At 48.0% G+C, this 26,611-nt stretch overlaps 1 protein-coding gene across 2 annotated transcripts in view; it reads left to right on the top strand.

The window, feature by feature from the left end:
- The first annotated feature begins 497 nt into the window (after positions 1 to 497).
- Positions 498 to 26,611, top strand: part of flt4 (fms related receptor tyrosine kinase 4) — a 28,882-nt gene continuing 2,768 nt past the window's right edge. Inside the window, exons 1-21 of one of the 2 annotated variants that reach the window (XM_011610763.2) lie at positions 498 to 765; positions 12,057 to 12,153; positions 13,410 to 13,684; positions 15,169 to 15,314; positions 15,407 to 15,572; positions 16,882 to 17,021; positions 17,102 to 17,273; positions 17,779 to 17,896; positions 17,966 to 18,150; positions 18,396 to 18,561; positions 19,786 to 19,906; positions 20,440 to 20,548; positions 21,397 to 21,753; positions 22,028 to 22,174; positions 23,094 to 23,225; positions 23,600 to 23,706; positions 24,544 to 24,679; positions 24,994 to 25,098; positions 25,186 to 25,299; positions 25,390 to 25,478; positions 26,444 to 26,603. In XM_011610763.2, coding sequence (XP_011609065.2) covers positions 708 to 765; positions 12,057 to 12,153; positions 13,410 to 13,684; positions 15,169 to 15,314; positions 15,407 to 15,572; positions 16,882 to 17,021; positions 17,102 to 17,273; positions 17,779 to 17,896; positions 17,966 to 18,150; positions 18,396 to 18,561; positions 19,786 to 19,906; positions 20,440 to 20,548; positions 21,397 to 21,753; positions 22,028 to 22,174; positions 23,094 to 23,225; positions 23,600 to 23,706; positions 24,544 to 24,679; positions 24,994 to 25,098; positions 25,186 to 25,299; positions 25,390 to 25,478; positions 26,444 to 26,603 — 3,100 coding nt within the window. In that variant the 5' untranslated portion in view covers positions 498 to 707. The remainder of the gene's footprint in view (positions 766 to 12,056; positions 12,154 to 13,409; positions 13,685 to 15,168; positions 15,315 to 15,406; positions 15,573 to 16,881; positions 17,022 to 17,101; positions 17,274 to 17,778; positions 17,897 to 17,965; positions 18,151 to 18,395; positions 18,562 to 19,785; positions 19,907 to 20,439; positions 20,549 to 21,396; positions 21,754 to 22,027; positions 22,175 to 23,093; positions 23,226 to 23,599; positions 23,707 to 24,543; positions 24,680 to 24,993; positions 25,099 to 25,185; positions 25,300 to 25,389; positions 25,479 to 26,443; positions 26,604 to 26,611) is intronic. The other variant, XM_029847121.1, reaches the window with a different exon arrangement.

Below are 26,611 nucleotides of genomic sequence, written 5' to 3'. Positions count from 1 at the left end.
CCCAGGATTCAGGCTCCTCGGGCAGTTTTCTGCTCTTAGAATCCTGAATCGAGCAGATTTATCAAACGTTTGCCTTCTCATCTCCCGGAAGTGCTCGAAACCTTCCCCTGTATTCATTTCATTGATTTAGTCGGAGTTGGGATGGATGAAACTATAAATCTGTCCAATTTAAATCAGACTCTCTGTTCTTGTCGGTCAGTTTCACTTGTTGTCCAGCATGACGTCATGGTTTAGTCACGTGTGACTTTTGTGTTATTACATTTGGTGAAACTTTTGATGCAGATGAAAAATTATTGTGAATGTTTCAGCGGACCACACGCGCACATACGCACACGCACACGCACACTAGCCTGTTTGATGATCTGGCTGAATGGGGGTGCACGCGCTCCGGACATGAGCAAAGGAAAGGGAAATCATTGTAAATCCCATTCAGTGACTTGTGCATCCTTTTGGAAAAAAAAATACCCAGGTTTTTTTGTGGCCCCTCTGGTTCCCTCCGCACTTCGGCTCTGGCCAGACTCTGCTCCACACACATCATCGATTTCTTCACCTGAGAGTCTTTTTTTCCTCCCTCATCCATCCGCGGATATTCATTCCTCTCCACTCTCCGACTAAAGCGCTTCTTTTATTATTATTCCACCCCCCCACCTCTAAAATATCTGAAACTCCTGCTCGGGTTTGTGCGCGTCTGGAGCGGAGATCTGGAGATGAAGACAGATTCCCCGCTTATCTGTCGGATTTGGATTGGAATAGCGTGCGCGTCAGGTGAGCAGAAGTTTTACTGAGAAAAGTTGGGAGAAGTTAATGAATGCAAAGCTTGGAGTTTATCCGAAAACCCCCCTTTTTCCTGGAGGTTGCAAGTTTTCCTAACTTGACATTGACGTGGTGTGGATGCTGTCGGCTACTTTAGACCTCCTCCGTGCATCTAACTGGCAGGTTGAAAAGTCATTTTTATAAGGATTCGGCTTCACTTCTGTTGCATGTGCACTCTTTCTTTCTTTTTAAATGTCCGACGTGAGTGAAAGTTAAAATTTACATGCAGATAGGCACTAGGGGGTGGTATGCAGTTGTGTGTTTGATGAAGAGTCAAAGCTGTTGGTTGATGAAGGCATTAATCAGAGTTCTGAGCAGTTTGTGTGTGTCGGTCGCGTTTAGTGGAGGAGAACTCCCTGAAAGTCAGTACTGACGCGTGGAGGAGGAAGACGAGGAGGAGGAGGAGGAATATGTCATGTTTCTGAACCACTGAGCGCTCTGTAAATAGAAACAAGCTCAGATAAAGAAATGAAAGACCCAGGCTGTCTTTCGGGGCCTCTGACAGCCTGTCACCCGCACGTGCCTGAGAACTGTTGCAGCTTCTCTTCGCTCTGTACACTTGTTGTCTCCCTCGGCTGCCGAGGGAAAGAAGAAGGCTGCTGTCAGAGAAGAGGGAACACTAATGGCGCGGCAAAAATTGGTTCAGTGGAGGGCCCCCGGGGGCCCTCACTAATGTCCATTAATCCGGAGAGTAATTTGAGACATTGTTTGGCTGCAGCGGAGTCTGGTGGTTCACCTCTGCGTTGGCGCTCTCTGGGTTCTTTCAGGACAGCAAAACACAGACGTGACACAGCAAACTCCCAAAAGGAGTAAAACACTTATTCCAACTCCAGGTTTGTCATCGCCTATATTAGGTTTCCGTCTTATTAGTGTCGTCTTGCGTGTCACGTCAAGGTTAATTGGTCTCCACATGTTCTGTAATGAAACATTCTGGCAATTAGCTCCTCCGTTCGCTGTGATCCCGAGAGATTAGAGGTCACCCAAGGATGAATATTACGATGAGATTAGACTCAGAACTGCAACAACTGATTATATCTCTATATCTCGTCTGGGGGATTTGTTTAATCCTCATCTTAAAAAACCCACAGTGTTCATTCCAGCTGTTGTTTCATCTCACGTCTCTTATTTTTCACTACTGTACGTAGGTAGCGTGATCCGGCTTCTCTGTTGTGACCCCTCGTTAAAGGAAGTTTCCCAAAGACGGCCTTTCAATTATTCACCGCCTCATGTTTTAAACAGGAACGGCTCAGCTCATCTTTGCTCAGTTTCAGAAGGGCTGAATTGTCACTCAGGATGGCGATTTCTATCACTGACGCAGCAGCTTTTGCGGAGTTTCCCCACCTGCACTCTTGAGCGATGGAGCTGGAAAAAAACGAATGTATCGCAAATCTCGGATCGATTCATCAGCTCCTTCGCGGTGGAAGCGGTGAAGAATATTTTAATCTGAAGCAGAGGTTGGAGCCAAATGATCTTTGGCCGGCTCTCAGGATTTTGGTGCTGGATTGTTGATGTTGCTTTTAGCTGAATATTTTCTGTACGCATACCTCTGCCCGACCAGGTCGTCCCAGAAACCCGACTCCCGACTTTGGCTATTATTCTAGTGGTCTGCTAAAAGAGGTCCAGTTGTTTCAGCCAACAATATCTCCTTATCCTCTGCGTTGATCCCAGGATTCAACGCCAGGACTCCGAGGAGCGGCCTGGCACTAAAGGTCTCCATCAGCTGGGGAGCGGCTTCACTGGGGCCAGGAACGCTGCTGCAAGTTCAAATAAATAGGAGGCCTAGTGCCTCACTCATCAGCAGCACAGTACGCTTGAGGGTTTTTGGGCCGTTCGAATGTGCGGTGACTCATAATCTCAGTAAATATCTGCTCTGGATGAGAGATAAGCTCTTTCAACAACAGGAAGCTGCAGCTAATAGCCAAATAAATATGCTCATGTTGATGCTACAGTGTTGATGAAAGCCATTCGGGCTATTTAATATTCGCTCATTGACTCCATACATACGTTCTGTGCCTGTGGTGTGCATCAGCAGGCATCACACCTCACCTCCTACACACCTCATGTTCTGGAAACATTCATTTATGACATAAACAACACGAACTCCCAGTTATACGTAAAAAAGAAAAAAAAAAAAGATAATCAGAATTGTACCTCGTTTGTCCTTGAGCACAAACAAAAGCACCAAAGCAGGAGTTCAATGTTTAATTGTGCAAGAAAGCAAAAGATAAACATGCACTGTGCACTGCCAGTGATACGCAGGCTTCAGTAGATTTATTCAACATTATCGTTGGCAGGATTGTGTGAAAATGATTTCTCAGCAGACATCTGTTGCACTAAAATGCTAGAAAAAAGGCATAATATTCATGAATCCTTCTGTTTTTCCCCACTGCTGTGCTATCATTTTGCACGATGACCTAAGAGAAAGCAGGTCAGGGATTTTGTTTTTCAGACTGATGTTCAGCGTCTGCGATGGGATGTTCTCGTTGCGGCGGCCTACATAATTCTCTGCCACGCTTGGATTAAATAAGTCAGAGGGAAGGTTTAATCCCCTCATTTGTCCTGTGTCGTCTCCGCTACGTTCTCCGGTGCGTCCTTTAACGCCACCACCGGCGAAGCGCAAAAGCGACTAATTAAATTGAGTAATGCGTTCCTCATTGGCTGGTGAATTAGTCAGCTAACTAATTAATCTGCTTTGAAAATGGCAAGAGTACGTATCAGCAGGGATGAGATTAAATTAATTACATGTCAGCACTGCTCCGAAAACAGGCAGGCTTTTCCGTTCCTTCCTGCCCCGACTCTCAAGGCAGCTGAAAAAAAGACATATATTGCTTTCCACGCTCATTACTGTGGTGTGCTAATAGGAACGAGAGCTTGCAGTGCTGTCAGTTATAGACTCGCAGGAGATCCCATTGCTGGACCTTAAGCCTTTGTTGGTAAATCAGGCTACACATGTGCTGGCAGGCAGAAATGGCACAGGGGAGATGTTGGCTGTTATATTGGATATTACGGGTATTACAACACTCCGAAGTGTTGTAGTTGCTTGGAAACAGGTGTCGGTTGGAGCTTTTATCTGGTTTAAAGTGGCCGCTATCGCCATTAGCTTCCAACGGCAGCTCAGTCTTGGGGCGCTGTGTGAGAATTAGGTTGTGAGTTGGAAATATGCACTCAACTGGCCGCTACCTATGGCCTCGTCTCCGTGTTATCCGAGGTCGCTTTCGGTTCATGGGAACGGGTCCTTTTGGCGTAGCCTGAGGAAACCGCCGGCTTCCCCCTCCTGAGAGATTCAGCTTCGTAAGTGTTGACCCTGCGCCGCCTGCTCTGACCCCTTCGTTTTTTTTTCTGCAGCGTCTTATTGCTGCTACGGCTCGCTGCGCGCGCTGACGGAGCCTTTACACCCCAAATCTCAAGGAATGAGGACATAAGCAGAGTAAGAGGCAGCGTTTTGGAGCGGCACATAAGATTATTAAGAGGCAAAATGCTCTCAGCGCATCAGAAGAAACAATATCTCAGTAATAAATATGATGACATGTTAAAAGCTGCCACAAAGGAAGCGTCCAGGCTGTCCGGTGTGCCTGTGAGGCAGGTACAGGAAGATTTGGTCAGGGACAGAGGCTTTAAACATAGGAAACAGGCCCAGATGGCGTGTCGCCGCATCCTTCATTCTACATCCCCCTCCTCTGGCAGGATGTTGGAAAAGACAAGCTCCCCCAAAATTAGAGAGGACAGGGACGCGGCGTGTGGCGTCCCCCTCTGTAATAACAATGAAATCAAAAGCTGGGCTGCCAGTCAGGCCGCCGCCCGGCTTTAGCCCGGCCTTGTGTCCACATGACCTAGGAAGTGCTTTTTATTTCTCTCAAAGAGAGGGTATTTTTGTTCAAATAGCCTGTTGCTGGTTGAGTTCACATCCAGAGAGCGTGCCTGTTCTTTGGCCCGCACGGCCTCCTGCCCCCCCGAGACCCAAGGAGCCATTTCAGAGTAGATTCACCCTGGACCTTTGCCAGATAATGTCAGAGAGAGCCACATACTACTCCCACCTATTTATTTAAAAGTGCAAGTAGGGGCACAGGATATTATTTCTCAAATCACGTGCACAATTTTTGGTCTTTCTGATGCTAGTCTGGTCAGTCTGGTTTAAACAGTGAAATGTTTAAAAAGCCATGTGACCGATTTGTATTTAAATTAACTGTGAACTGTAATTCAATTGCAAATTATTCCTGTAAACTTCTTAATGAAGCAAATAAATTCAGTAAATTCATTTAAAATTCCAGGTTTTTGGTGCGGCCAGGTGGGGCAAAATGGGGCGGTTCTACTTTCCAGACATGCCTGAACTCACGTACGTTATATTTGTACGTTATATTTGCCATTACTCGCCCAGGGTTCAGGAGTTTGGGTGCTTTGTGCAGGGATGTGGTGGTTTACAGTTAAGTGATAAATGGGTTCTAAAAGTTCCGACGCGTCGCCATTTTCAGGATTGATGTTAAGATCTGGAACAGGCTTTAAACAATGAGAGAGAGGAGCAGATTATTTCACTGCCACTGCCGCCATTTCATCCATTCGTGCATCACACAATCGCCAATCAGCGGCGAACAAGAACCGACGCTGAGAAAAATCTGTTTACCCAAGATTCCTCTTTTCCTCTTCCTGTCATGTGACCTATCAGAGCCTCCCGAGGAGCAAGGAAGCTGTAATAGCAACATCTTATTCACCGACCGTGAAAAGGGGAAATGGGAAAAGCGCAAACAAGATAAAGCCAACGGGAAATTTGCTCCCAATGAAGAGCAGCCTATCACAGGCGCTTTAATGTGCACGCCGCTGTAACCGTGCAGAGCGCCGCTCCCACCCTCGCGCCTATACCTTTGATGCTCCTCACAGAAGCTTTACATTCATAAGCGGGTCCCAATGTCTCATGGCGGTGGGGCTGTTCCACTGGTGCGTGCACGTCTTGCCCGTGTGATTTATCTGTAGTCAGCAGGTGTCCTCTGTTGGAAAATTTGTGCCATTTTGGCGCCGTTCGACTGTGACAGAACCGCCAGCGTGAGCCAGAAAGAAGGCGCGGGCTAAGATAAGATGAATGCTCTGGGCTCCTTTTGAAAAATTCGGGGCAGAATTAGCGCAGCTCTAGGAAGATGCACCTCAGAACGCAGGGTGAGAAGCCGTCATCAGCACAGAGGATGTGCTTTGCTGCTACGTTCTCACACACACACACACATAAACCCGCTATGACGCACAAGATCGGCGAGTAGCTCCGTTGACAGTTTCCACCCCTGTCCAATCTCTGGTCTGTGACGCAGTAGAAACCAACACACTAGTTTCTGATTCTTCTTTTTTTTTCCAGCTCTGATTAAAAACAAATATCATTCAGATCCTGACGTGCGCTGGAGGAGCCAGCTGGAGCTCTTTACCGCTCACAGAGAGATGATTCTTGGCAAGGACATTTTTAATGTATCCGTCAAATGAACACCAATTAAAAAGTCTGTGTTTGGAGCCTCTGTTCGGCTTGGCCGGTTTTTGGCGACTGCTCTGAATTACTGAACGTAAAATCAGGAGAGAATCCCAGAGAAAGGAGATTAGACTCAGCAGCTAAACTGTTCAGCATTTATCAGCCTGCCTGGGTGCGACGCTCCGTTTTTGACTGGTTTAAGCTCCTCGCAGGAAAGTTGAAGCTTATCTCTGAAATACAAGCTGGTGAATATGTGGAGAAAAGAGGAACAAGACTCAGATATGAATCTGCCTCAGTTCCAGGTGGATTTCAAGCGGCCAAATTCTGTTTCAAGGCCGATCAGTCTTTCTGATGAGGTAAATATTGATCCATCAGATGAATTTAGCTAGAGAAAGTTGAGCCATGTGAGTGATGGTGTTGTTTTTAATGGTGGATGCTGCTCCTTTAAGCAGCCATTGGTTGTTCACTCTTTAATTCCTAATGAGCCTGTTTGTGATGCATCTTTAACACATTCATCATTTGTTCACTCATCCACTTGTGAAAATAGCGTGCAAATTGGGACTGGTCCAAAGTCACTGTCAATTACACATGAACATGTTTTTAGTTAAAGTAATTCCTATCTACACTGGGGACTAACTCCACTCCCCCCCCCGTCCCCCCCTCCCCACACACACACACACAAACTGTTGTACATCTACAGTATATATAGTACATTCCCTGGCTCAACTAAACCCCTAAACCCAACCCTATTTACAACTTCAACTCTAAGCCTTAACCTCAAACAGACCAGTCAGGACCAAAGAAAATGTCCCTTCAGTTCCCCCAAAATGTCCTCACTTTGCCAGTGAAATGTACACACACATACACACACACACGCTTGCTTTATTAGTCAAGTCTGAAAATTTCAGAATCTGTAATCTGATTTGAAATGGAGGTGACGCCCACAAATAATCTCCTAGATCTCATTTAATCACACAAAAGCCAGGCAGCAACTTTGGTCCAAATCCACACAGTCTTTGCGAGTCCCAGGAGGAATATACGAATGCATAAGTAATGACGCGTGAGGAAGAAGTAAATTAGAATAAAGCACCGCAACAGCGTCATCTGGAGCCGAGCCCAGAGCCGACCATCCTGCAGCATGAGCACAGTCCCATCTGCAATGGTCAGCGAGGTCTGTTGCTGAAGCCGCTGTAGCCTTGTTCACAGAGGAGCAACAATTTCTTCACATCACCGCTTCCAGCCGGAGGGCCGCTTAATCACCGACCGCCTCCACAGCTCTCCAGCTCTCCAGCTCTGACTGTCCCCCGGCTGGAAGTGCTGCTGAGGTGGAAGCCTCGTAACATCCCGACTGTTCCTTTCTCTATATTTACACATAAATGAGGCAGCATCTGTCACAACAGCCAAAACAATCATGATAATTCCACGTGAAATGTCACACCGGGAGATTTCCTGTTTATTGTCGTGAAGACGCACACTGATGTTTGGTTTTCACCTCATATCTGCAGACTGGAAGGACGTGTGTTGCCAGCGGTATGTGAAAGTGATAGATTCCTAATGGGATTATATTCTTAAGACATTTACACTGCTGACAGGCCAACATCTACGTGTCACTCGGTTTGGAAGCGGGTTAAAGGCACTTTGGAATTCATCATTACAGATGCTGACATCGAGCAAAAGTGTTTAGCATGTCCGAAGGACAAGATTGAAAAGGAAGCGTCGGGGAAACAGCTCTCATTTATGTGAAGCGTCCAATAGAGAATTCACTTGTTGCTGTGGGCTTTTTATTATTATTATTTTTTAAACACCACTTATACAGTAAGTAGCACTTACTTAAGAGATCCGAACTTTTGTTCATTTTGAATAAATGCAGGCCCATTAGTAATGAATCGAGACAAGATGAAAGCATTAAAATTGACTCCTTGGGGGGGGGCTGTTGCACCCTAAAGCTCTATTTGCACAGGATTAGCTACAGTTCTGGAATAATTGTTGATAATGGTGGAGATCTGTGATCCCCTGGGTATTATGTCGATAGAACCTCACAGTTCTCACACATCACACACCTGCCTGGCGCAAGCCTCACAGCTACAGTGCATTAGTAGAAGCTAGCTCTGTCCATAACCCCTAATAAAGACAGCGCGGATGATTCAGAGCATGGAAGCACAGACGTTTCTAGAAGTTGTTATGCAACCCTGTGTTTTCACCCATAAAATGCTCTCCCGACATATCTGAGTCTCGCCTTTCTCAGCTACATTTGAACTTGTGCTTTGTTTTACGTGTTCTCATCGGTTTCAGGTGGACACACCATCTTACTACTGTGCAGGATCTTTTCTGAAAATGGCGTTACCCAAACCCAGACGGCAGCATCTGTACAATTTAATGTTAGCGTTTCCCGCAATTTGCTAGCTATCCATCACAGCCTAATAACACGCCAGTAATAATAAATGTCCCATGGCACCAGCTAAAACCCTCCACAAACAAAGCAATGCTCTGTGACAGTAAATTAAATGAGATGAGATCTGCTGCAGCGTTGAGTCACAGAAGTTTCAGAACCCCTCTATCTTTTATCAAAAAGTGAACTAATGCTCTTTGCGAAGACAGTCCTGAAATACACCACCAGCCAGACGGTTTTGTCTCTGATTTCAAGTCGGCCCGTCATGGCATTTGTGAGAGATTTCCGATCTGCATCCCGTCTGTCAGCGTGCGATCTCTCAACTGATTGCGAAGGAAACATCCATCACCCGGAGTCAGCTGAGGCTCTGCAAATCACTCCCCCTCCACATCTCTCACGTGGAATTGGGTCCTACCAGGGACACGCCGATGGCAAGAGGGGGCGGAGAACAATGGTCAGGCTGACCTTGTGTAGTCTCTAGCAAGTTACTCCTTGTTTTCCACAATTATAGGCTGCTCGTCAAAGGAATGCTCAGAGTTGTGCACGTTGTTGATATTTAACTCCGCTGCACTGACCTTTCAGAGCAACTCATTATTCATGCATCCTGAAGGTTGATGCCCTTAAGAGATTAACAAACACGCCAAACAAACGAGCATGGCAGCCTATAGAGAGGTGTTAATTATATTGTCAGAGAGAAGCTGTAAGATCGTTTATGGCTCCACTTCCAGGAGGTTGGAGAAGTTTAACCTCTCTTTGATCTGCCAAATGCAAAATCTTATATTCACTCTGCTTTGGCTCAAATCTTCACAGATGAGTTGTAGCTGTTCATGTGCGTCGCTGCGACTCTGGTGGCTGAAAATGGGTGCAATAAAGGCGAATTCCTGTAAAACCTGTTATTTTGAGATATGGGTTTGAAGTCAGACTAATATTGCAGGAGGTTTAAACTCAGTTAAACCCTCCCAACCAAAGGAGATCTGCTCTGCTCTTTATCCGCCCAGCCACCCATCACACTCCTAAATTGCCCTCAGACTCATCAGAAACATCCTGATTGATATCAAATGTAATGGGTTAAAGTGCTTTATGGGCCTCTGCAGCAAACCAGTGGGAGAAACATCCGCTACCAGCCGGAGAAACCATTCTAACCCGGCAGGTCAATCTCAGCTAGTACGCTAACTGCACAGGAAGGGAGGACAGGGCTGCATTGATGGGACCAAGCTAAGTGGCAGGTTCACATCTGTGCTCTGACAATATGTTTGGGAAATTAGGCTCCTCCCCTGGAAAGAGTTACAGATCTCTGAGGGACGGAGGAAGGAATATCCTGCTGGGAGCCAAGCTGGGAATGATTCATGGGCTGCCACTTCAGCGTGCTAACATATTTGTTTGTGTCACTATGGGCTGCTGCTATATTCATTCACTTTGTAGCTTGCATGCGGACGTGAATGAGTAAATATTTCATTTAATGACTGAGCTGGGATGGAAACAGATGTTGCTTGTGCGCTCGAACATGACCTGCAGCCTTTGATTGGTGGATCATTATTTTCTCCAGAAACTCTCACTATATCCATGTTTAGTGGCAAAAGTTCCGCCAGAGTTTCCGACACTGGCAAGTTTGAGTCACTAATTGAATTTAAGACTCACAAAAGTCACGAAAGAAAGCGTCGAGCTCTGGCGCACCAGTGATTTAATTAGTTTTCAGCTTCGACTGCCTTGTCAGCACAGCATGACCCCCAACAGCTGCGGGATCGAGTGGGTTCCTGCAGAAATATGCTCGATTCATCTGCTGCCAACTACAATCAGTTTGAGATGAGCACAATATTCTTGAGGGCTTCGATCTGGGTTTAGAACCCGCCACAATGCGGTGCTGGCTCTTTTGAGAGATATTGATGACATATTTTAGATGACAGATTCTGGCCGTCCATCAGAGATCCTCCTGTTTCGATGAACAACTGAGTCTTCAGGGTGATGAACTGTAGGAGTTTAGATTCTACTGTTCAGGGAGAAGCTTTAGTATCTGTCCCTCTGTAGCCCCCCCCCCCCAATGTGTGGAGGACCTCAAGGTTCCATCCCCTGGGCCTCTTCCCATTCCTGTTGCCCCTGGGATTCAAGGATAGAGCAACTCTCCTAACACAACATCTCCTTTTATTGTATTGGAAAAATCACGGCTTGGATGTCTTTAAATGTCTTTTACATTTTAATAATCAAATGGCCCTATGTTTTTAAAAAAAAAAAAATTGTTCAACAAATCTGGTTGTAACACTGAACAACCAGCTTCCTCCACCTGAGGCAACTGGCCAGGGTTAAGCCATTTGTTCCTCAGCATCACTTTTATTTTTAAATGTCATCAATCAACCTGACTGACCTGCTACATCCTTTAACCCCCCTCCCCTCCCCTTTGTTGGGTCTCCCCAAATCTAGGAGGAAGCTGAGAGGTCTCAGTTGCTGCGCCAAAATTGTGGAATCAGCTCCCCCAGCAGGCTGACTCACTTCCTGTTTTTAAAAGTCTCCTAAAAACTCTGTGTAATGTTTTTTTTTAAAATCTGTGTATCTTACTTAAATCCTTTTTCTGTGCACAGTGCTTTTTTGAAAAGGGCAAAGGTTGCATGTTTGCCTTGGAGTCTTGTTTGGCATTTTGAGCATTTTTACTTCTGCCAGTTCAAGGAAGTCATGATTTCATCTCAATTTGTTGGTTTGTGAGTCTGTTAGCCTAGCATAGGCTCAGTAGGATCTGGGGAACACCCAAGAACATCAACCCTGTTATAATTCATCTAATGGGCTGCGGTCCTTGTTTTTCTCCCTTTCCATGCACCAAAATAGCCAAAAAGATGCTAGAAAAAGGGCATTTTTGTGTGAAAGTTATGATCAGGCTGATTTCGTGTCCACGTGTTTAGGCTACGTGCTGCACACACATCTGCTGCAACAAATGGACCATTCCACCACTCCTCCTCTGCTTCTGTTCTCACTGAGTGTGTGTTCAGCTCCATTGATACCCAAGAAAGGTGTCTGTCATGCTGATGCTAATATATGATGGGCTGGAGGTGAGAAGCCTGACTAAGTGAGGATTGCACCCTAAGGGGTCTCTGGGATGATGGGACATTCTCTACAAGCCATATTAAACAAGCTCAAGTCAGCAAAGTGAATTCATTAGTAATGAATCATGGCAGAAGCATCATTGCAGCCATTTACAGGGGCTGGCATAGAGGCAGCTGCAGTATTTCCTGATACGTGGGCGATGATTTGGTGCCTCTACAGCTCGTATATGTAACGATGTGGCTGAGGGAGCGGCGTGTTAGAGTGGATATTACTGATGTGCATTTGAGGGGACTGCAAATTCCAGCTCAGTCAATATCCTCCTCTTTGACCTGTGCCGTCCACCCCCCCACCCCCCCTTCCCTGACCCTTATCTCTCTCCCCCAGGTCTGGTGATTGGCTTTTCTATGAGTCCACCCATCCTTGACGGCCCCAAAGACGACCTGGTGATTCCAGTGCAGGGAACACTCAACATTACATGCAGGTACGGCTGCGCTGTGGCGGAGAATGTTAACACGCCTAAACTGAACTGATGCTGAGGATTGAAGTCGTGCTGATTCGGCTGACTGAATTCATTTCTGAGAGATATATAACGCGGCATATGGCACATTTGTTCTACAGTATTTTAAGTAATTTTCATGCTAAAAAATGCATTAAAACCCCCCTCAAACCCAGCCAAGAAAAAAGATGCTACTATTTCTGCCATCACACGTAGTCACAGAATCAGGAAAGACGTGTTTGAATAAATGATCAAAGCAGTTTGCTATGGGTCCTAGCACTGCTGTTTTGTCTCTGTGTGGAGTTTGTTCCACCAGGATCTCTGTGGATTTCCTCCAGGTACCCCAGTTTCCTCCCACAGACGACACACATTAATACTGTCTGGACTGGAGACTCTGGGTGTAAACGTGTGAGTGCATGCGTGAGTGCATGCGTGTGTGTGTGTGTGTGTGTGTGTGTGTCCTGTGATGGACTGGTGACCTGTCCAGGGTGTATTTCTGTTTCCTTCCCATTGACTGCTGGGACAGACTCCAGCATCAACCTGATTAAGAACAAGCAACAAACATCCTTTAACATCCTTTGTGTATAAAGTTGATGTTTAAACAGACTTTATTTAAGTGTTAAGTGTCTCTTTCTCCCTTTATCTTTAATAAATCTCTGCTAAAAACCCCACAGCCCAGCTCTGTCTCTGTTTGCCTCCAGAGTTTGGAGGCGCAGAGATACACACCTTTTTCCCTGCTCCGCTCTGAATAGCACATGTAGCCACCTGCGTGTGAGGATCACGTCGCTTTCAGCGCCGACATCATCACAATGTACAATTATTAGAGTCATGCTAAACAGAGCCTATTCACACGGCGCTGGGAAATAGACCCGCTGAAGGGGCGCGCGGCTGTTTTTGGTTTCCGTGGTTATTTCCAGCCATCACATTTATAGCTTGGCGTGCAGATGCTGAGGCGTCTGTGTTTGGGGGAGGCTGGAGGTGGAAGCTATCAGTTTACAGGCAGCCATTATGACTCAATCTGGTTCATAATGCCTGTGGGTTAGCGTGTCCAAACCTAACTGGATCTATGTGACAAAGCACAAAGTGGGGAGATACGTGGGGGGGGGGGGACATGCCCATTACTGCTTGTTTTGACAGCACCATTGGTCTAATGATTTCATCTGCTGCAGGCACTCACAGCACCTCATTATCGTCTCGTGAATCTCCAAAAATGTGCTTATTTTAACCTGTCCGCTCTGCAGGGGAGAGTGGACTCTGGCCTGGACCTGGCCTGACCAGGATCTGTTGGGGCAGGAGCTTACCAACCGTCAGGCCCAGCTGCCCAGCAGCAGGAGCGGAGGCCAGAGGGCGGCTTTGGTCAGCGAGTGTCCGGGACAGCAGAGGAGACAGTACTGCAAGAGGCTGACCCTGACAGCAGCGCAGGCCAGAGACACGGGGTATTACCGCTGCTACTACAAGGATGTCAAGGACGTCATTGTCGGCACCACCGCCGTCAGCGTGTATGTCTTCATCAGAGGTGAGTCACTGGGAGAAACACTGCTAGAGACCATTAACAGCAGCCCTGATAGCATAAGGGAAGACAAACACAGCATCACAGTTCAACACAACTGAGTCACCGATCACTTTCACTGCGAAACCCATTAGCGGAGCAGCTGAAAGAGAAAACCTTTTGACAATGTAAAGGTCAGTTATGTGGGACTTTCTAATTGTTTGCTGAAATTTGTGACAGTAAGTTTGGACTCTACGGAGGTTTTGCTGCTCTGGCAGGTGCAGATGCCTTCTGCCCCGGGGCCTGAATGCAGCATTAAATTCCCACCTGATAAATAAATGTGTCAAAGCTTCATGAGGAACACTGACAATTGAGAGTGAAAGTGGTTGACGGAGTTGTTGAAGTAAGGATGCATAAGTGTTGATAAAGGAACGATGTTCACTACGTTATTATCATCTTCGGTTTAATTGCCCCTCTTATGAGAGTTCCTGATTGTACCAGCGGGTTTCACAGGTTAGCATTCAGCGTCAGCTTCCTCATCCTCTTCAGTCTTCCTCGCTTCCCTCACCGCTGGAATGAAAATTAGAAACAGGAATGTAAAGATGGAGCAGAATAGCTGCTTGTATTTATGTCCTGCTGACTGGTTTGCTCAGGAAACACCACGTTTGTCCCATGGGACGAGGTGCCAGCGCAGATCTGACCTGTGGATTTAGGTGAAGGCCAGTATGTGGCAGGTGGAGCTGAGGTGGATGTGGATGGAGACAGATGTCTACAACCATGTAAATGTTTCCTCCCTTCACTGGAGTGTGCGTGTGCTCACACACGATCCACGATTTCCCTTTCACCCACACTTTCACTCACATCTTCTTGCTAATAGCAGGGCTCATATCCCAGATATTCATGAACCCCTGGTGAAATACAATTTTCTTCAAAACTGAATGTGGCATAAAACCCACAAATGATTCATAGTGAAGGAATATGAAAGAATCTGCAGCTCTGTACTGATTCAAAGAGCACGTCTGGAGCTTTGAGTGCTGCAGAAATATGAAAATAAATAAAGACTTGCGGCGAGAGGAAAAAAGAGAAATAAATGGCAACAGTGCTGTGCAACTTTGTCGGACACGGCGAAGTCTCTCGTGCATTGACAGGAGAGTTAAGGCTTAAGCCTTTCTGCGTGCACAGATGATGAGGGAAACGTCAAGGTGTCGGGAAACAGAAAGCTGCGGAGCTATCTGTCACTATCAGATGGGTGGAATTGCAGAAGCTGTTTGGAGGATTAGCTTGCTCGGCTGGCCCTGTGGTTCGGAACACGTAAAAGCATCCTTCCAGACTATTGAGTGTGACAGGACAGGTTCAGCTTACAGGTAATCACCATCATCGGGTTATTATCAACGATATTGCCCCAGTAATAACCGCCAGTAATCACATGATTACCCAAATAGCAGCAGCTATTACCCAGGGCAGGGTGAGCAGGATCTCTCAACGGCTCCCTCTTTATTTCCTCCATCCAGACCCCGAGCAGCCCTTCCTCAGCAGAGGGGACTCCGGCCAGGGCAACAGGAACAACCTGGAGACCATTTTTATGAAGCACTCCTCCTCCCACCTCACAGTGCCCTGCCTGGTCACGGTGCCAGACCTGAACGTCACCCTGCATGCGGTTTGTAGCCCCGCACGGGCCTCTAGCTCCTCTTGTCGTCCACTTACAGCTTTGAAGTGCTGAGTCATCCTGTTTCTGTGGCGTCGATTCAGTACCCCTTGCCTCTGGACATGAGGGAGATCACGTGGGACAACAAGCGGGGGTGGTCCATACCCCGGTGGGTCATAGACAGTTTGCCGATACTATACTCCGTTTCCTGTGGCGCCACACTTGGAGGCAAAGAATTTGATTCTGCTGCTTACCTGATCCATGTAACAGGTGAGGCTGGCAGGATATAACGCCCAGAACTCAACACATCATTTCATTTGAATGTTAAATGGGTTCGCTACGTCCGCGGGTGGTCTCAGAGAGGGCTTTTACATGACCTCCGAGCTGAAGGACATCAAACCAACCAGGTACAGTGCGCAGCTCAGCTTGAAGTTAGCAGGTTAAAGGTTACATTTAAAAGCGGATTCACACAGCTAAGGTAGAGCTTCTGGGGCAAGAGGAGCCAGCTAAGATAGATGAGGCATCTGCTGAGAGGAACTCCTGGACTGCTGGACTCCTGGAGACGTCCGAGGCTCATCCAGCGGTGATGAGACCCTGAAGGAGTACCTGTTCCCAGATCAGATACTGCCTCTGCGTGTTTCCTCGTGATCTAAGAGAGGATCTCCTAAATAGAATATCAAGGAGCTGGGATGTGGATCAAAATGTGTACAATGAAAGAAAGTTAATATTGCACTAAAACTGAAACCAAACGCAAGTGTCCCACTGAATTTATCAAAAAATCTATATCTAAGCTCTTTTCTTGAAAGAGAAATTAGGAAGGAAATCAAATACAGTGCCAGTGTGACTCTGCTATAATTCTACATGGTGGCGAGTGAGCCGATTATGCCTTAACGCTGACAATTTTGAAGGATTTTATTTCATTATGTAATTTCCTCAAGAACATCTCCCGTGGTTGTGAGGCCTGCGCCACCCTGCTAGTTGAATTAACAGGAGAGAAAAAAAATGAAGAGAAGCCATGATTCAATTTTAGGAAATAAAGAGAGACGGGTCAGATTTGAGCGTTGTGGGCCCCTTTCAGAGTGAACTCTGAAGGACCCGGAGGCTCATTACGATGTTGTGCTGGCTCTCATTTCAGAGAGGTGAGAACAGGCCGTAACCGTAGCTACCGCTGCGGGGCCAAAAGCAACAGCGCCATCAGTCAGATGAGAACGGGAGGGCGAGGTTCTCGCTCTGGATGCTAATGGAGCGTTTAAATAATCATGCAATCACAGCGAGGCCCTGCAAGTGTACCTGCTTTTTTTTTTGCAGCCTCTATCAGACATGCTAGACAGGGTCCAGAAACTCCTGGCCTTCTCTCTCATCTTTAACTGAGGTTTAATCCATTCTAATTTCCTTCAGCTGGACAGATGAATGGAAAGAGTGCTGGCAGTTACTTTATAGTAGAATGGCTTCTCTGCTCCAAAGGAAAGTCATTTCCTCTGGACCTGTGAGGAAGGAAAAAGCGCTGACGATGTCACTGTGACCTCCCTCTGTGTCTGCCTCCCAATGTCTCCCTGCTTTGTCCCTCCCTCCCCAACAGGAAGTCAGGTTTACGATGTCAAGCTGTTTCCTGTGGACCCGGTGGAGCTGATAGCGGGGGAGACCCTCACACTGAACTGCACGGCGCTGGTGGAGTTTAACACCGGGTTGGAGATCCACTGGTCCTACCCAGGCAAACTGGTACACCCAGGCAGCATGTTAGACAAACGCAGAACCCCACGTTTGGAAATCCGATTTTCAGACTTTTTCCTCGTCACCAGACAAACAGCTGCGTGGAAATGAAGCCCTACCGCGAGACTCTGTCTCATGCCACGGAAGTGGCTAGCATCCTGACCATCCACAAGGTCAACGTCAGTGACACCGGCTCTTACAGTTGCAACGTCTCCAGCACTGACATGACGAAAACGCAACAAACGCAGGTCCTAGTTTACGGTGAGTAGCAGCCCAGGACCGACCAGCAGAGCTTTCTGTTAGAAAAATCTCCCTCGAGTTGCTCTGCACTTTGCCTTTCCTACCATCCGCTTGTATTAGCCACTCTAGGCTAAGTCATATCAGGCCGAGAAAGCTCCCGTTATTGAACTCAGCAGGACTTCACTATATTGCTAATAAATGAGAGTGTTGAATAATTCCATATAGAAAATGTTCCTGTGAAGATACTCAGAACCAGAAACACATGAAATATTCAGAGATGTCAGGTCAGGGGCTGTTTTTGATTCCAGTTGTGACTCACAGCAGGAAAATCTAAAGGTTCTGACATGATACTGGGTCACCGTTTCATTCCAAAGCAACAGTGGTAAATTCAAAAGTGGCTGCCATCCTCTACAAAAAGAGTCATTTTTCGCAAACTTTTCAATGTTTCCAGTCAAACACTCACCCCTGTGAGGCCTCTGGCAGAACTTGAGTTCTGAACCTCACAAGCTAACGTCTCTCCTTTCAGAGAAGCCATTCATCAGCCTCAATTACAGGAATGGACCAGTGGTGGAGGTAACTGCCGGCCAGAAGTCTTTCAAATTACAAGTGAATGTGTCTGCCTTCCCCACGCCTGAAACACAGTGGTAAGGCCAAAACATTACTGGCGTAATTTCCTTCGTGGCTGCGGTGCGCTGACGTGTGTGTTTGGGCAGGTTTAGAGACGGCAAGAAGATCAACCACCGGCCCGAGTTCAAGATGAAGAAGACGAAGATACACCTTAATCACGCTCTGGAGATTAGGGACGTTTGTGAAGAGGATTCCGGGCAGTACTCGGTGGTGTTAAAGAACCGCGCTGCTGCGCTGGAGCAGAGGCTCAACATCACGCTGGTGGTTAATGGTAACCAGTCCGATAATCCGAAGTTCATTTGGTGATTATACGGCTGAATGCTCTTTAAACACTGAGCAGGACCGCACATCTGAGAGAGGATAGACACTTTTTGATGCCATCAAATATATTTAAGTATAATTTATTCTAATTTAATACTCAGGTTTCATCCAATTTTAACCAGCCTCCCAGAAAATGGAGGGTTTTCTTTTCCCTCAGCCTCAGTGGGAGGTCTTACCTGCTCTCTTCATTCCCAGTACCCCCACAGATCCGTGAGAAAGAAGTGGCCGATCCGTCCAGCCCGTACCCGAGCGGCAGCAGCCAGACGTTGACGTGCAGCGCCTACGGCCTCCCGCCTCCTATCATCAGCTGGCAGTGGAGAGCCTGGAGCCCGTGTGTCCAGAACAGCACTCAGAACAGGGCGTGAGTTTCTTCTATCCTGATGTCTGAACACACTCACACACACACACACACGCGCGCGCGCACCTCTGAGTCTCCCCCTTTTCATCTCCACACCAACCTAAAACACAAACCGAACGAATTCTCCCGTTGGCCATTTAAATTTCCATTTCCTCTCCTTGAAACCTCGCGACCGCTGCTGCTGAATATTATACAATATTCCCCTGCCTCCATCTTCCTCCGAGGAGTCATTTTAGATGATATTGCTGTTCTCGTGACCTTTCCATGTGGGCATGCAACACGTGGGCAGATGGGGGCAGCCTGTAATTTCCTTTTCAAACACACACAGGGAAGCAGCAGCAGGTCATAGTGCAGGTACGTTTGATGCCCCTTCTCGTCTGTGTAGCTGACCTTTCTGATACATATAAATTGAATTTCCTCCATTAAACTGAGGGTCAGTCGAACAAGCATCTGGCTTTGCCAATAATGTGGCAACGCCGAGGGGACTTAACCTGCCTGGCCCGGAGACACAAAGTCAAACAAAACTAGTACATGTATGCAAAATTATGACTGTACTCATGTCCATTATCACATTTCATTGACTCATTGAGCCTAGAGGGTATCGCTTCCTCTTTCCCCCAACGGGGGGAGGCTGAAGTGAAACCTGCAAATGCAAGAATAATCACTTTTCAATATTTATCACACTCTTCTCATTTAAATGGTATTAACATGTGGTTACCCGGGTTCAATTCTCAGTTCAACATTATTCATGCTGGTTGATGGTTGTAATTAGATTTCTGACCGTGAAACTTTCCGAGGGGAGCTCCCCAGAAACGCCCAGACGCACCGTTCACACACCCTAGACTGCGAAACCAAAGGGACGGGGATTATCGTGCGCGTGGCCAACGCGAGGGCGGCGCGCCCGGCCCGCCAAGAAAATGCAAAACGAAGTTCCATTTCATGTGTCATTGGCTCTGGTGTGATGTTCACAGGGTAGATTGTAATAAGAGAATTAGATTCTTCCATTAGTTGCCAGGTCACTTAATGTAATGGCTTTTGTTTTCTACCACAATGGATTGTGCTTAAGAACAACTGAATGTGTGTGTGTGTGTGTGTGTGCATGTGTGTGTGTGTGTGTGTGTGTGTGTGTGTGTGTGTGTGTGTGTGTGTGTGTGTGTGTGTGTGTGTGTGTGTGAGACTGACCTGATGTTTTCTTATTTCTCTTCCGTGCCTGTTCCAACGAGACAGGAAGGGCCGGAATGATGGGATGGCAGACTGTCAGAACTGGCAGGACATCAACCCCGACAGCGGCAGGAATGACATTGAAGCCCTGGAAACTTCGGCCGAGGTGATGGACGGCCGACAAAAGGTGCGCGGCCTTACCGTTGTGAGCACATTAGCGCTTGATATGATTCACAAAATGAGCGGTTGCCAGGGACACGGACGGGGAAATAATGCGTTTATGTAAATGGGCCCAAATGTGATGTTTTTACGTAAGCGTCCCCGTTTTTGATCTCCATAACAAAATTTGTCAATCAGGGAGCATTTCCACAGTAGAAATATTTAGAACAGCCTTCCTCTGCAGACTTCCTGCGGTTATAAACACATCGAAGCGCAGATGCGAGTGGCATCCGCACACACACACACACACCCACTCGTCCAGATTCATAAACACAAGAGGAAATTAGAAGAGGTGCTCTCACAGAAAGGCGGACGTGTCCTTGCTCAGTCACACCTGAGCGGATTTGACCTGTTGACGACCCTTCAGCAAAAAAAAAAAAAAAGAAGAAAAATTCACATCAATGCTCACAGAATCAATACAGGTCACCATGAATTATTAAGCATGCTCCTCAGCTCGTCCTGCAATCATGTCTCACGTGCCTCTTCTTTTCCGCCCCACAGATAGTGAGCAGGCTTCACATTCGCAACGCCAGCGTCTCTGTCATGTACAAATGTTCGGCTGTAAACAAAGCAGGCGAGGACGAACGGCTGATCTACTTCTATGTAACCAGTAAGTCAGCGAGGCTGGATTTCACTCTGAAAAAACCTGAATCAATTGTTGAAGAACGGCGAATTGAATCTCCTTGGAATAGCACTGAGATATAGATCCTTTCATTATTAACTCACACAGGTTGCTATTCCCGTCTCGTAAACATTTTTCCGGAATGTGCGGTTACAGCCGCCCTTGTTGCAAAGTCGTTAAACGCGTGACGGCTTTCTGCTCGACGGTTGTGTTACGGTAGGAAGCTGCTCCTGGTTGGGCTCGTGTTTGTAACTCTCTGCAGACGCTTCCCCCTGATTGGTCCATAGCTCCAGAAGGGCCGCGTCAGTGACCTGCTGCTACAGCAGACGAGTTCCGTCATCCCACTGTCGTCTCGGTGACGTCCATAAGTGATAACGGCTGATTATTTCATTATGTTGATAGAGCAAAGAGCGTTGTCTCGTGATAACGCATTCATTTATTTAATTCACTTGCCGGCCGGTAAAACCCCCCTAATAACATTTATATACACTCTGTGCACTAAATGTTAGTTTCTTTAAGGACCTTGACCAGCGGGGACACCCCCTGGACCGGGGACACCCCCTGGACAAGGCCGTTAATGAATGCGTTGTCTTCTACCAGAACATTTAAGTGTGTATTGTGTTGAAAGCTGATTTCCGGGGGTTTGTTAAACCATGTAAAAGAACACACAAACAACAATTGCATTTGCGTTCCAGAACTTTTGGGCGATTTATTTATTTATTTGCAATCATAGGATAAACATGTTTTTAAATAGAATTTGGAGTCTAGTGGGATTACGTATAGTTTTGTTTTAAGGTGTGGACCTAAACTCTGTGCCTGTCTTTGTCCCCTCGAAGCCATCCCCGAGGGCTTCAGCGTGGACCTGCAGCCCTCTGAGAACCAGGAGCAGGAGAAGGTGTCCCTGTACTGCCGAGCTGACAACTACACCTACGAGAGTCTGCAGTGGTACCGCCTGGACCCCCGGGCCCTGCGGGATGAGCACGGCGAGCCTCGGGAGCTGGACTGCAGGAGCATGCACCTGTACGCCGAGACCCTGGACAGCCAGCTGTCCTTCCAGGAGTCGTCCAACAGCTGGGTCCTGAACTTCACCGTGGCCTCCTTACAGCTGCAGGACGAGGGTCACTACGTGTGCGAGGCTCAGAGAAGACGGAGCGGGGAAAAGCAGTGTCTGTTCAGATACATCGCAGTCAAAGGTGAGACACGGAAGAGCTGGACGCGACAAGGGGGGGTAACAGCGGGGGGCCAAGCAGAGGACACCGGGGAAGGGGCCGATGATGAAGGGCACGTGATACCCGAGAGATGCCCGTGCATCTTTCTGCTCACACATACAGCGCCCGCTGTGAGCAGCATCCGCATGGAAGGCGTGATTCTAACATGCTGCGGGTCGCAGCCTCCCATCGGCCCCCTTCGGTGTAAATCCTGCACATTTACAGTCCACAACCTGCTCCTTTCTTCTGGATCTTGCAGCCTTGGAGGCGCCTCGGTACAAGCGCAGCCTAACCAACCAGACGGTCAACGTGACGGGGTCCCTGCGGATGGAGTGCGATGCGGAGGGGAGACCTGTCCCCCGCCTTTCCTGGTTCAAAGACAACCAGCCTCTCCACCAAATGTCAGGTGCGCGAGGACACCCACGCCTTCCGCGGCGCGGCCGCCCACAACCTCTCTTTCAGTCCGCTTAAGCATCACAATTTCCTGCTGCTTTACGCTTTCACTCGACACCATTTAGAGGCAAGTGCACTTGTGCTTAATAGCTTAAGGAGGTACTTACCTCGCCGGACAGACACGGACACAGACAGACAGACATTCGGAGACTCATAGCTGGAACAGATTTGTACCACGCGTCCAAAAATGAAGGGTTTTAAGTCCTAAAATAAGCCCACAATCACTTTTTACTCTGAAAACCATGTTTTTATCACCGGTGCTGCTGAGTGAGCAGCACCACAATGTTGTGTGGACTCCAATTAAGACCAACATTTCTACCTCCTGGAGATGTTCGTCACCGGCTTCCATTGGGGTTCAGTCTGGTGTCGTTAGATGCATTCCTGCCAAATTAGGATTAGAAATAACAGGCAGGATTTTCGTTGCTGTTCAACCAAACACAGACAGGAGTGCAACCACCCACTAGCCACCGCTCTACTGTAATAAAGCACCCGCATAAGTATCAAACAAAGGCATCAAACAGAACCATTGACAAGTGTACACACAAACACACGTGCACACGTACACACGTACAGGCGCGTGGCACGAATGCAGAATCCCGAGTGCTGATATGGCTCATTATCTTTCTCTTCATGTATCCGTTATAATATAAAGGAGATGGGGGAGTTGTGGGGGAGGAGCAGTCGGTGTGGGCCGTGGTTCCGGCTAATGCTGTGGGGTCACTGGAGGGGTGTTGCTGGGACGCCACTTCCTGTGATGTGATTACAAATGAGGGCCGCTTTGAAAGCGGCAGGTTTGATCAAAGTGGAAGAATAGCGAACACGACAGAGCTCGACGAGCCGGTGCGTCACTGACGTCCCTTGTGTCGGCGCAGGGGTTCAGCTGCAGGATTCCAACCGCACGCTGAGTATCCAGAGGGTCAGGGAGGAGGACGCCGGCCTTTACACCTGCACCGCCTGCAACCAGCGCGGGTGTGTCTACTCCTCAGCTGCCGTCAGAGTCATCGGTAAGAAAGTCGCACACGGAGAAACACACACACACACACACACACTGCTTCAGACAACACCTGAACCCACTGGGGCCCCGGCGCCGCCACCGCCGCCGCTGGCGTGCTTCTCTTCGAGTGCATTCGGGCTTGAAATTGCAGCTGGCTTTAAGTTCACATCTTGGACCTCTGCTGCTGAAGCTGCTTGAGGTGATCAACATTATTCAGCCTGAAATATTGAACGAGAAGCTGTCTCAGTGTCAACGGCTCCAGCGCATTAACGGCCGTTTAGTGCGAGACTTCAAGTGTTCAGGATGGTGACGACTGTTACAACTGTGTGTGTGTGTGTGTGTGTGTGTGTGTGTGTGTGTGTGTGTGTGTGTGTGTGTGTGAAGGCTCCAGCGATAAGGCCAACGTGGAGATCGTGATCCTCATCGGAACAGGAGTCATCGCGGTCTTCTTCTGGGCCTTGCTCATCCTGATCTTCTGCAACGTGAAGCGGGTCAGTGCAGCGACTGCCCCCCCCCTTCCCTCGAGTCACAGCGGGCCCGATCCCACCACCCCTCCCACCACATAGTTGCGCCCCTAATGAGGCTCTGATAATCCTGGCAGCTCTCTCGTCACCCGTCAATAGAGCCTGGGAACAGAGCTCTGACGTCCCACACCGTCATCGACACTTTAATGAAGCGCGAGGTGAAGCTGAAAGCAGAACCAGGCGCACGTTCTAGTAAAAAGCACTGTTGACTGTCTGTTGGTAATAACAGGTGACACCTGTCATCATTATCACCACAGGAACAGTCGGAATGACCCAAAAAAACTGCAGTTTTGAGAAAAATCCGCAGGGGGGTTTCTTGATTCATACTTAAAGTGAAAATACAGCTTTTTGTTTTGGAGGGGGAGCCTTCAGGTGACCACAGTGAATCCTTCTCCTCCTGTGTAGTATAATTTATATTTTACATGTGGATCCAGAGTCTCCCAAAAAGGGTTAAAAAAGTAACAAGAGCAATAAAAGATTCCCCCTGTTTAACTCCCCCTGTTATACAATCTTGAGGCGTGTCTGAAATCACAAATTACGTTCAAAATGCCACGAAGCAGCGAATCTCTGTAGTTGTTAATGAGGTTTTCACATTTGCAGGAGTGTTTCCATTAGTAATGGCTGCTTCCGCGGCGGCCCTCAGACACCATTAACATCTGCAGCTGCCTCTGAATTGTGTTTCAAATAGGGAAAGTGTATAATTTGCTTTTCGAGGTTCAGCAGTTTAAAATTCTAGGTGGAAAAATCTTATTTTTGTGGGTAGTTAGAGTTAAAGGACAAAACGATTTCAAGTTGTAATTTCAGGTCAACCCGGCGGACATCAAAACGGGTTATCTGTCGATCATCATGGACCCGGGCGAGGTGCCTCTGGACGAGCAGTGTGAATACCTGCCCTACGACTCCTCGCAGTGGGAGGTCTCCAGGGACCGACTCCGTCTGGGTGAGCGTGTGGACGAGGGTTGATGCCCAAGAGTGGGCGGAGGTGTGGGAGGAGATGTGGAACTGGGTGCACAATAGATGGCTGAAAATGAATTAGCTCCCCATTGCCAGAATCCGCTTTGCTCTCATCCTTATTCCCAGTACGACTTTTGAAAACAGAAAGAAAAGCATCTGTTTGCTTTTCCGCCGCCTCGGTTGAAATTCCAATTCCTCCTCCTCCATATGGATGCGTTTAATGCCCACGTGTGTAGATGCTGCCCACCGAATCCAACAGAAGTATAGCCAGTCTTGTTTCCATCTCTCCTGCCAACACAGGGAAGGTTTTAGGTCACGGCGCCTTCGGAAAAGTGATGGAAGCGTCGATTTGCGGCATCAAAAAGGGGAGCAGCTTGGACACCGTGGCCGTGAAGATGCTGAAGGGTGAGAGCAGCTCTCGTATCCAGGACGCAGGTGGGAAAAACGGGCTCTTTGCGCTTGCTTCCACTCTTGTGTTGTCCACTCTGTCAGACGGCGCCACAGCCAGCGAGCACAAGGCCCTGATGTCCGAGCTGAAGATCCTGATCCACATCGGTAACCACCTGAATGTGGTGAACTTGTTAGGAGCCTGTACCAAGCCCAACGGTGAGAGCGGGGGAGCGCTGCTGTGCACCTGCTGTTCATGCACCTGCTGTCTGTGTGCCACCTGCACCATTAACCTGCCTGCTCCTCCAGGTCCGCTGATGGTGGTGGTGGAATACTGCAAGTACGGGAACCTGTCCAACTTCCTCCGAGCCAAGAGGGAGTTCTTCCTGCCGTACAGGGTATCTCAAAACCCTGACCAGACCTCTAAAAATGTGGCTCTGTGCCGTGTCCACACGTCTGTTTAAAGGTTCAGTCTGGGAGAGGAGAGGAGAGGAGAGGAGAGGAGAGGAGAGGAGAGGAGAGGAGAGGAGAGGAGAGGGGAGGGGAGGGGAGGGGAGGGGAGGGGAGAGGAGAGGAGAGGAGAGGAGAGGAGAGGGGAGGGGAGGGGAGGGGAGGGGAGGGGAGGGGAGGGGAGAGGAGAGGAGAGGAGAGGAGAGGAGAGGAGAGGAGAGGAGAGGAGAGGGGAGAGGAGAGGAGAGGAGAGGAGAGGAGAGGAGAGGAGAGGAGAGGAGAGGAGAGGAGAGGAGAGGAGAGGAGAGGAGAGGAGAGGAGTTGAGTTGAGTTGAGTTGAGTTGAGTTGAGTTGAGTTGAGTTGAGTTCAGATCAGATCAGAGTCCCACAGATGGCAAAATTCACAGCATTACAGCCACAAAGGCAAATATTCCAATAAGAATAATGAGCCTTTAATCATACGGGACCAGTTATTCTTATTTACACTGACGACCTCACATCCAGAGATCTGAAACACAGGACGAGAGCGTCGTCCCTGCAGCCTGTGCAGGATGTAAACTGTATCCATTATAATAAGAAAATATGTCATATTGAATTATTAATATTAGGAATATGATGAAACGATGATATGCCTCAGTATCAATATCGCACGTACCACTCATTTCACTGGTTTTGCACCGTCTGAACTGGGTTTCACATGACATAGAATATTGCAGTTGAGCAGTAATGAAAACTATACCTCACATTAGCAGTTTCTATTGTAATTTGGGGGCTGTTATGGCTGAGAGGACGGTGTTCTTGTGGCGCTCACTGTGCTGCAGCTGTCAGTGGTGGCCTCTCCTGCTGCCGCCTTTGTTGTAAACCCTTTATTTCTTTCCCAAACATGTTGAATATTGATTGCTTCTGCACTCAGGACCGCTCTCCGAAAACCCAGAGCCAAGTGAGACGGATGATAGAGGCGGGCCAAATGGACCGGAGGGCTCCCCAGCCGCCATCTCCGCCCTCCTCCGCTCACATCGACCACGAGACCCCGCTGTGTAACGCGCCCCCCCAGACTCCCACTGTGGAGAAATGTGAGATG

Source organism: Takifugu rubripes, chromosome 14 (genome assembly GCF_901000725.2).
Source record: "Takifugu rubripes chromosome 14, fTakRub1.2, whole genome shotgun sequence".
In the NCBI taxonomy this organism is placed as follows: Eukaryota; Metazoa; Chordata; class Actinopteri; order Tetraodontiformes; family Tetraodontidae; genus Takifugu; species Takifugu rubripes.
The sequence above is the reverse complement of the archived record's forward strand: the minus strand, read 5'-3'. Positions and strand labels throughout refer to the sequence as shown.